This window comes from Engraulis encrasicolus, unplaced genomic scaffold (assembly GCF_034702125.1).
Source record: "Engraulis encrasicolus isolate BLACKSEA-1 unplaced genomic scaffold, IST_EnEncr_1.0 scaffold_30_np1212, whole genome shotgun sequence".
Classification (NCBI taxonomy): Eukaryota; Metazoa; Chordata; class Actinopteri; order Clupeiformes; family Engraulidae; genus Engraulis; species Engraulis encrasicolus.
In genome coordinates, this window is record NW_026945599.1 from 1,703,433 (window position 1) to 1,714,137 (window position 10,705).

A 10,705-nucleotide genomic window follows, 5' to 3' on the forward strand; every position below is an offset into this window, starting at 1 on the left:
CTCTCTCTCTCTCTCTCGTGCATTAGAAGCTGCTGCATATTATATTTCATTTTGAGTTTGATCACGGAGGAAGCTACATGCTCTTCTTCACCTGACCGCGGGACTTAAAGGAACAGACCACCGCAATTTCATACTTGAATATGTTCTTCCCAGAGGTGAGACGAGATGATACGTCTATGTCCGAGCGCTGTGCGACCTCCCAGTCAGCCAGACGCGCTGCCACTCCTGCTAGCATTTGTGGCTAGGCCCAGTATTGCTACCAGTATGTTTCGGGGCTGTAGTTAGATGCGACCAAAGTCTTCCACGTTTTTCCTGTTAACGTAGGTTTATATGACCAGTAACATGAAACAAAGCTTGGTTGCGCAAATTCAAACGAGGCTTTCTCTATGCTGTGGAAAGTGTGTACTATAAACGCAGGCGTAGTAATACCTTCTGCGCGCTTCGACAGTGCATTGATACGTTCACTTCTGAGTTTTACACCTCCTCCCCATCCCCCGCCCCTCACCCACTGACTTCCACCATAACACAGCCAACGTGAGAAACTTCAGTGGTCTACGGAGGAAGCATTTGTTAGCAAGCTATAATCAAAGAAGAACATCAGCAATGGTTTTAACGTGCATCGTGCCGGGTTGTGGCAACAAACCCAGGGTTTACAGCCCCGTGGTGTTTCACACCATTCCAATTCATTACAAACGGCGGAGAGTTTGGCTGGCAGCTTTAGAGTTGGACATATCAACTCCGTTGGATGTTGTGAGGACCTGGAGAGTGTGCTCCGAACATTTCACAGATGAGGACTACACCGAGACTGGAAAACGGCTAAAAGACACTGCTACACCGTCAATCCAGAAATTGCGCATCCTATACAGAGAGGCTCCGGTCAACATTGTAAGTATCCTTTCTGCACTTCATTTTTGGGAAGTGAAGCCTAGTGTTGTCTGACGGCGTTGTATAGCCTAGCAATATGATATGTGTTTGACGCTTCAATCCGTTATGATGTTGTTGAACAGACTTTCAACTTTGTTCATTGAAAAGCTCATAAATGCGGTGTATCTACAGTACCATTCTACAACGCCTGAATATTTACCAATGTGTCAGACTACCGGTGTCCGGCTACTAGTGAGGGTAGCCTCGGTATATAACATCAGTGAACGACTGTGCAGGGAGGGGAAGTGAAGCCTAGCGTTGTCTGACGGCGTTGTATAGCCTAGCAATATGATATGTGTTTGACGCTTCAATCCGTTATGATGTTGTTGAACAGACTTTCAACTTTGTTCATTGAAAAGCTCATAAATGCGGTGTATCTACAGTACCATTCTACAACGCCTGAATATTTACCAATGTGTCAGACTACCGGTGTCCGGCTACTAGTGAGGGTAGCCTCGGTATATAACATCAGTGAACGACTGTGCAGGGAGGAGGGCGATCTCAATTTATCATTGGTACTGATTGTCTTCCATTGACCATACATGCGCTGTATCTACAGCATCATATTGCACAGTATGAATATTTAGTAATACTTCTTGGTCACAGGCAACTACACGTCGCGTGTAGTTCATGCCATGGCAATGTCCTGGTAGCCTCGGTCTACAGGGGCCTAGGTCTAGTGAGTCGACTGAGGGGGATGTTTATGATTTTGATCGTTCGATCCATTTATATTGAAAAAAGATCACCCCCAATTGACCATATCTTCAACACCATGCTGCACAGCCTGATTCTTGTGAAAACGTGTGTGTGTGTGTGTGTGTGTCGTGGCAGTGTACTGCTATGGGGAACCTACGATTTTAGTGAGCAGTTGGCCAAAGTGGGTTGGGGGGAGGGATTACTGGTTAGGCATAAAATGCACAGGTTCTATGTCTATGTCTGTCTATATAATGCCCTACGTAGTGACTTTGTAAAATCTGATAAGTGTTGTAGTGATTTCTGCTGTATTTGAAAAGAGTAATCTAAAAATCTGTTTGTGTGGTCAATGTTACACAGGAAATACATGATTTGCCTGGACCGGAGGATTTCCCTGAGGCTTTACCTCATTCAACCCCTGAGAAGCAAAAACCTGAGGAGACAACAGCTAAAATCAGAGCACCCATGCCTGTCCACCTAGGCAGTCCTTCACAAACGCGTCATCCCAAAAGAGCTGTCCTCGCTCCCACCTGGACAATGCGATCAGTAAGCTAAGAAATGTTCATGTTTTTTTTTATATATATATATATATATATATATATATATATATATATATATATATATATATATATATATATTAGTGTAACTGAATAGATAACTGAATTGCGACCTATACTTATATTTGAATGTTTCCTGACCAGAACACTGCCTCTTCATCATCTACAATGGCCACCACCCATAGTCCACGAAAAAGCCTTATATATGATGTGAGTGACCGATAAGTTCGATTATAGATGAGCATTAAAAAAAACAAGTAAACTTTTTTCCTGTAAAGTTACAGTTTGTAATGTATATGTAGTATGTATGTACCCAGGGCTCTAAATTAACTTTTTCCACCACCAGCCAATTTGGCTAGTAGACATTTTTTCTTACTAGCCAAATGGAAGGTCAACTAGCCATTTTTTTCTCACCAAAATAAACCATGCGTTAATTATGTTGCTTTTAATTATTTTATTAAACTAGGCTATGTCCTCCAACACAGATAAACAATATAAATATTATACTCAATATAATTCAGTCTATTCTATAATGATTTAGTAATTATATTTTTATTACCTGCATTTCATTATTTTTTCATTCCCTTTCCATATACTGCACAGACAGCCAAACACTAGCCTATTACCTCACACACCATCACCCAAACCTCAAAAAATGCCTTCAACACTAATGTCACACACATACCAGACTTTCAACATACACTAGCCAAACACACACACAACCAAACACTGCAAAACCACATATCCCATACACAGCATCACTTCACACACAGTGGGCCAAATACCATGGACAATGCACAGAAGACAGGTGAAGGGGAGAAGAGATGAAGGGAGGAGAAGGAGAAGGAGAGGAGAAGGACAGGAGACAACCGCGCGCGCGCGCGCACACACACACACACACACACACACACCTACACAGTGCGTGAATGATGTCTGCATTGTGTGTTTATGCTGCTGCTGCGTGACACCTTCAAGTTCCTCCAGGTCAAATTAATATTAGGTTTACTTACGATGCGCTTGGAATGACAATTACCGTTACGCTATGTCAACTAGATATCCAATAACACCACGGACACCACGCTTAGGCTACTTTGTTACTTTTGTCGCTAGTTTTTGTTATCTTTTTTTTTCACTTACTCGTATATCCATGTCAAACTCGTGCAGGGTCTTTGCGATGGCGTGGGCGTTATTAGGATACGACAACTCCATCGTTTGTAGTTGCGAGGACCTCGCAAATATCAGACGGCTTCTGACGGCAACGACACTGTTTTGACAGACAGCTGTCCTGTCCCTTCACGCACTCACGCCGTTTTCGCTCCACCAATACTCTATTTCACCATCACAACAGTTACGCTGCTATTACTTGCATTCATAACCGTGCTTTAACCACTGCCACATTATTTTTCATCTGACAAACCTACGAAACCAAAGTAATCGGCGCTAGTCCGCTCATTGAACATATTTTATTAACACTAGTTCGAGCGGCGCGCGGGTATCAAACACGCAGCCAATGGATGTGAGGCTGCCTTATTGTGATTAACGGTCAGCCAATGGGTGTGGGCTACATCATGACGGTAGGACTAATGTTCATGGGTAATGTAGGCGACGTTTTAACGTTCATCAGACGGCAGCTACAGATCTGTGCGGGCAGCTGTTTAACGTTCAGTCGGGCGCGCGCTACCGGCCAATTTGGCTTGTGGATGATTTTTTCTACCAGCCAAAATGATTTTTCACCCGCATTTGGCGTGTTGGCGTGCGTTAATTTAGGGCCCTGTATGTACCAGTATGTATGCATGCATGTTTGTGAAGTTAGCTATGGGGTGTGAGTGTGACTGGAATACACTGACAAGTATGGTGAACAGCTTGTGTTGGGATGAATAGAAGTGTGAGTGTAAATGTATTGATGTACCTGAAGTTACAGTGATATAAGATCTATTCTTATATTCTCATTTATCTACATCAGGATCCACACCTCATTGGAGCTACAGCAATGGACATGAGTGCAACATCGGACTTTGATGTCAGCATGACCTCTGAGACTGCCCTTGATCCTGCAGACAGCAGTTATGCTCCAGATACCAGCCCCTCAACATCCGCCACAGGAAGTTCCTCAAGCCTCCCTGAACAACTCAGAGGATGGAGGGGTCGGAAGTGGATCGTGGATGAGGCCAATCTCATGGAGCTGTTTCAAAGATGCCCAGAGTGCCATTCCGCGACGTGTGACGTCCATCAATCTATATCATGCTGTGGTAGCAGAATTAGAGTGAAATGGCAATGTGACCGTGGTCATGTGGGAAAATGGGAGTCATGTCCAGAAGTCCGTGGGATGCCAGAAAACAACTTATTGGCACAGGCCGCAATCCTCTTCACTGGTGCAACATACACCGATATTGCTGACTGGGCAGGACTTCTCAACCTGCAGTTGCCCCACAAAACATGGTACAACGAGGTCCAGAGGACTTACCTGATCCCAGTGATTGAACAAGCATACAGAACACAGGAGGACATCATCAAAGCCAGGCTTATCTGCCAATCACAGGACGGCGAGGGAGTGCAGCTATGTGGTGATGGCAGAAGCGACAGCCCTGGGCATTCCAGCAAATATAATACATATTCTTTCATGGATGACGCGACAAAGCAGATTGTGGGGTTTGAGCTGATGCAGGTAAGACTGTGAATTGTCACAAAACATGGTCAGTTCTACGAGAACTGTCATACAGCTCTGTAACCAACGCATAAACTGCATATAAGATTCCCTCATCCATATATATTTGTGCTCCACAGGTGTCTCAGGCCTCAAGTTCTGCTGCCATGGAACCATTGGGTTTCAGGAAAGGCCTGGACAACATCCTGGATGAGGGGATCAATGTTACAGTTGTCACCACGGATCGGCATCCCTCCATCCGGAAAATTATGAGAGAGGATTATCCTGAGCTCATTCATCAGTTTGACCCGTGGCATGTTGCAAAAGGTTTGTGTTCTGTTAGTCCAGGGGTCAGGAACCTTTTTGGTGGAGAGAGCCATAAACGCCAAATTTAAAAAAAGAAAATTTCACGGGAGCCATACCATTTAAAAAACACTGAATACCATTAAAAGCATTTCAATTGAGCCCAACAATCTTACTGTCAAGTTATTACTTTTATTGATAACAGGTAAGTATAGGGTTGCCAACTGTCAACTTCATTATGGCGAGGGTCTGGGGGTCCTCCCCCAGAAAATGTTGTATTTCTTAGATGTAATTTCCTGCATTTTAACACATTTTAACGTCCCATATTCCGTTTCAACTCAATATGGAACCTGTACTTTTATTTATAAATATAGGACCATTCCGTATTTCAAGGGATGGTTGGCAACCCCAGATAAATAAGAGCCATATACAGTTCCCAAAAGAGCCACATGTGGCTCGAGAGCCATAGGTTCCTGACCCCTGTGTTAGTCTATATCTCCTTCATTTTTAAACAGTTGTTCCTTGAGGAATGTTGTAGGCTGCGGAATGTGTTTAGTACACAATACAGAGTACACTATTGACATATTAGACTAAAATGATGCTGAATCACAAGTATACATCATGTGAAAGGGGGTACTCAAGTTCTCATATGTTGAAAGGGGGGGGATGGGTGGTACTCAAGTGAAAGTCATAAAAGGGTAAACACTGAAGGTAAAAAGATTTTGTTTGATTTATACAGGATTTCGAAAGAAAATGGTGGCGACATCCAACAGGAGGGAGTACAAAGACCTTGGTCCTTGGGTCCGGAGTATCGCCAACCACATGTGGTGGAGCTGTTGCACCTGCAAAGGAGATCCAAAGGTAACAAGCCTACAGACACACCTGTATTGCCATTCCAGTTAGACTACTCTGAATCCTTTTGCTGTTGCACCTGAAAAGCTACTGTCTTGTACTTGAGTTAGTTGTAATATCTCCTATACTCTAATTTTGTCAGGAGCTGCTCAGGCGATGGTTGTCTCTGCTATGCCACATCACTGGGGTCCACCGCTGGGAAGAGAATAACATGGAATACACGTGTTTCCACAAAGAGCTGCCTGCAGATCAGCAAAGGAGCAAGAGGTGGCTAATGGTGACTTCCCCTTCCTACAAAGTCCTGAAGTCGATGATGATGGACACTCGCTTCCTCAAAGACTTACAACAGATGACACTATTCAAACATACAGGTATGTGTGTGATACTAATGGTAAATAGTGACATCTTGAAAGTTATGGGTGAGACTGTGAATAGGATCTGGAGTTTTCCACCACACAATAACAGCACTTGTATCCATCATGTATTTTATACACCGTTACTAATCCACAATAATAGTCATGGCACAGTCATAGTAAATCACACATCCAATTGTCTTTTTTCCACTGTAAATCTTGGTGGTAAATTTCTGCCACTCATAAAACTAATTGATCCAGGTGTTTCTCTTTGGATCAATCATCTAAGGAAAGATAAAGACTTCCCAGAGATTTCCGGAATTATCACATTATGAGTCTAGGGGGTTTAGCACCAAATTCTCAAACTTTACCAGGTTTAAAAAATTCCACATACACAGGTGGGACTATCCATTGTGGGAAGAAAGGCTGTGAACGGCCGGGGGTGGGGAGGGATTTAGAGATGGGCAGTTTACCCCCTATTGACATGAGGACAATAGGTAAAAAGGCCATCTTCAGGGAGGACTGACACTTTGTACCAACAACTGAAATGCCAAAGTAAAGCAAAACATAAAGGATGAGATTAAATTGCCAATGCGAATAGGAAACATGTCTGATATTCTTTCAACACATTGAAAGTAAAACTGGAATGCATTACCGTCACCACAGTGTTTCCTAATTATGTTTTCATGTGTTTCAGGACAACTTGAGGTGTTTCATAATTCCCTCTTGAAGTATTGCCCAAAGCGACTTCATTTTGAATATCCAGCAATGAAGGCACGCACTATGCTAGCAGTGATGGACCACAACGAGAATCACGAAACAGAACGGGAACAAGCAAGAGCAGCAGGAGGTTGGTACTCCGGTACTATAAGTACCACACTACTGAAATAGTGTAATAACAGCGGTATCACAGATCTGCCCTCCAAACATGATCATGACCACATAATTTCAAGTTTTCAGGAAAAACATACCAGGGAGATAGTGCCCAAACATGGGTGACCTCATAATGCTACAAATGATAATGATATTTTTGACGGTATATATTCCCTTTTTTAAAAACTAAAAAAAACCTGGCCTCTCAAGACCATAACTCGAACAAATGTGTAATGTGATGCATTTACAAGTGACCACGTTCTGTATTTTGACCTCCTTTGTTCATATTCATTTCAGGCCTTCCGAAAACAAATGTTGTCCACAAAAGGCAATCAGGCCGTTGGATTTCAAGACCGATCTATGTTGAGACAACACAGAAATTCAGGGAGGATCTCATGGAACGAGTGCTTGAGAGACGGCGTGACCCCTCAGTCCGACCCAAGGACAAGGCATTTCATATGCCAATCCCTCAACTGGCAGCCAACATTGCTCGTGTGCCAAAGCCCAGCAAAGAGGATGCCAGGAAATCACACACCTCAAGATTCCAAGGCCCACCACAGAAGGAGGACTAACTGGGTGTCAGTGGCTACCACATATTTTTGAAAGACCTCTTCAATTGACTTGTTGTTTTGTTGTGTTTGTTTTTTTTCTCCTTTTCTTTGCACTTGGTCTTCAGAATGTCTACTGCAAAAGTAACATGTATAATACAGTAACCGGGTTCAGTATCAGTTGGTGTGAGGGTTTTTCCACCATACTGCTTACCATTTTCTATTCTTGTAAATTCTATTCTTGTAAATAATAAAATACTCTTTATAGTAGTATGGTTTGACTGAGATTCTTTTCTTATTTCACTATGAGGTCAAATACACCAAGTGTAAGCTTTGATTTTACATGTTATGTAGGCAACCTGTTCATTGTGATAAATTGCGTTTTGCCAAGTGTCAGACTTCATGTAAATTTGAACTTATCTTACAGATAAAAGAAAGAAGCAAAGTAACAGTGTGCTACAAGTTTATTTACATATAAATGGTATTTACAGACAGAAATGTTGTCGTCCTTCTGTAACTTCAAGGAAATACACAGGCGCTGGCTAACCATCAAAGCCCCCGCCTATTCATGTTGGTAGTTCTAGGTTCTAGGTCTATACAGACTGACAAAGGTCAGCGTGAGCCATCAGAAGCGTCCCACTCCCAAAACAGCCCACAGCCAAGTTACAAGTCCAGTGTATCTACAGATCCGCAGCTTCCTGCACTTCTTGGAATCCATGGTACACACCGGACTCGGAGGGGTATCGCTGCCGTATAGCCTCGACGACACATGATGGTAAGGGTTTGCGATGTCCTCTTCCTAGAGTTTCACCGCGCAGTCCCCATTCCAGCACTATTCGGTAGGACACCAATCTCTGTTGACTAAGGGAACAGGGAGATGATAAATAAATGTAGGCCTACTGACAAACGATGGGATTACAAACATGGTGCAATGGTTTCAGACAGTAGCCTACTTACTCTGAGGATAGCTGGCCATCAGGCCCACTGGGCGTGTGTCGTTTTTTCCAGTTGATTTTGTCACGTCTGAAGAAGAAGTCCACAACTGATGGGTGAATCATTGCAGCAAAGGCATCTGTTGCGGCGATACATTGCGTCGTGTCTTCTAATTGAACAGGAGGTAGCACCTGGTCCCATTCGGTACAGCAGAAACTCTCTTCCTCTGTTGACATTTGCGCACAGTAGTTACACTGGCACCACCAAGTGCTGTTTGCCCGTGTCCTCATGGTGCCCCCAGCCGGTTCATCTTCCTGCGTTTCTTCCCTCTCCCGGTCCATTTGTGCTAGCTCCTCCTCGGTATATTCCGGTTCAAACAGATATGGCTCCGGATCCGCCACAAGCCAGTCGTCAGCATCGACGTCCTCCATTTGAAAATGTTCCATTGTTAAATGCTGTAAACTTCAGCAAATTCTCTCCACACGCTGTATCTTCCTGACTGTGTTATCACGCTGGTTATATTGACGGAAGTAAGGGGGGCGGGGAGGTGTAAAAATCAGAAGTGAACGTATCAATGCACTGTCGAAGCGCGCAGAAGGTATTACTACGCCTGCGTTTATAGTACACACTTTCCACAGCATAGAGAAAGCCTCGTTTGAATTTGCGCAACCAAGCTTTGTTTCATGTTACTGGTCATATAAACCTACGTTAACAGGAAAAACGTGGAAGACTTTGGTCGCATCTAACTACAGCCCCGAAACATACTGGTAGCAACACTGGGCCTAGCCACAAATGCTAGCAGGAGTGGCAGCGCGTCTGGCTGACTGGGAGGTCGCACAGCGCTCGGACATAGACGTATCATCTCGTCTCACCTCTGGGAAGAACATATTCAAGTATGAAATTGCGGTGGTCTGTTCCTTTAAAGCCTGCAGATTGCCGGCAGTGGGAAGACCAGACATCCCAAGTCTGCATGAATTCAAGAAGTCTCCCTAATAGTGGCTTCCCGATGACCACGAGTCAGATAAAATACTGCTGATGTTAGACTATGCAAGTTAGCGGTTTTTGTTTTCAATTGGCAATGCGAGCAGAGAACGATAATGACTCGTGCGGCATGTGTGGAATAGGCTTAAATAGATTGCGCGAGCACACTTCGTATGCCCTGCAAAAGTCCCAGGAAAAATAGTTAGGCAGGGGTATGCAGACTGGACGATAGAGAGGACACGCACATACAAATATTTAAACACTAATGCTGTTTTGTTTGTCGGGGGTGTCGAGGCTCGATAAGCATGACCTGGAAAGACTTTTTGGAACTTAGGAAGACGCTGAAGACGCACGGAAATGCTGTCGACTTCCTTGGGTCTTTTAGCGTTGCTCTCGACGAGAACAAGTTTCAAATGTCAACAGTTTAAAACTCCTTAGCGATCGCCCATCCATTGATTCTTTTCAAAACTAGGCTACAGTAGCCGTGCCTCTGTTACTTTAGACAGGCCAACTTTCCCCCTGCTGGCGCGCGCTCCCGCGGTGACTGATTTAAATAAATTCACAAATCCGACCTTCATGATTTGCTTGCTGCCTACTCATATGGTTAAACAACAAATATAGCAAACATTACAAAAAAAGAACAGACAACGAACGCCGGGCTAAGACAGCCTAAGTGAAAAGGAGAATAGTGGAAGCTCGAGGAGGTTTAGAATGACAGTATCAGAGGAGGATTGGCGCGACTGTCATTACCTACTGCAGAAACACATGTCTTCGTCATGGATAAGAGGGTTGTTGAACATGTTTCAAAATGAACACTTCCCTCAACGTCGGCTATTTTTTCTCTTTTTCTGGGAATGTTTTAGGACCTAAACTCAACTTCAATGGACTCACTGAACTACTAGGCTACAGAACTACTGACTGAGCAGCGCCATGCATTGGCTGCCAGCAGATAGGCTACAAGCGAGGCAACACAGCGTGAGCGCGCAATCACCTATGAAGTTCAAGACACTTAGGCCTATATTACAATTACAAATTACAAATTAA

General features: G+C 43.8%; 2 protein-coding genes across 2 annotated transcripts; one reads left to right on the forward strand and one right to left on the reverse strand.

Moving 5' to 3' along the window:
- The first annotated feature begins 3,968 nt into the window (after positions 1-3,968).
- Positions 3,969-7,953, forward strand: LOC134443329 (uncharacterized). Its single transcript, XM_063193176.1, has 6 exons — positions 3,969-4,839; positions 4,959-5,145; positions 5,861-5,982; positions 6,116-6,344; positions 7,024-7,176; positions 7,497-7,953. The coding sequence occupies exons 1-6, from the start codon at positions 4,165-4,167 to the stop codon at positions 7,769-7,771; spliced, it is 1,641 nt and encodes a 546-aa protein (XP_063049246.1). The 5' UTR covers positions 3,969-4,164; the 3' UTR covers positions 7,772-7,953.
- Positions 7,954-8,253: 300 nt separating this feature from the next.
- Positions 8,254-9,205, reverse strand: LOC134443330 (uncharacterized). The gene is made up of 2 exons (XM_063193177.1): positions 8,705-9,205; positions 8,254-8,608 (listed from the first exon to the last, which is right to left on the reverse strand). Exons 1-2 carry the CDS (start codon positions 9,124-9,126, stop codon positions 8,428-8,430), a joined length of 603 nt encoding a protein of 200 aa, XP_063049247.1. The 5' UTR covers positions 9,127-9,205; the 3' UTR covers positions 8,254-8,427.
- Positions 9,206-10,705: the final 1,500 nt, after the last annotated feature.

Excerpts from the sequence above, each read along its gene's own strand:
- LOC134443329 (XM_063193176.1), top strand. The coding sequence starts at position 4,165 with ATGGACATGAGTGCAACATCGGACTTTGATGTCAGCATGACCTCTGAG. Across the intron at positions 5,146-5,860 it reads CCCGTGGCATGTTGCAAAAG|GATTTCGAAAGAAAATGGTG; the intron begins GTTTGTGTTCTG and ends TGATTTATACAG. Across the intron at positions 7,177-7,496 it reads ACAAGCAAGAGCAGCAGGAG|GCCTTCCGAAAACAAATGTT; the intron begins GTTGGTACTCCG and ends TATTCATTTCAG.
- LOC134443330 (XM_063193177.1), bottom strand. The coding sequence starts at position 9,126 with ATGGAACATTTTCAAATGGAGGACGTCGATGCTGACGACTGGCTTGTG. Across the intron at positions 8,609-8,704 it reads GATGGCCAGCTATCCTCAGA|TCAACAGAGATTGGTGTCCT; the intron begins GTAAGTAGGCTA and ends CTGTTCCCTTAG.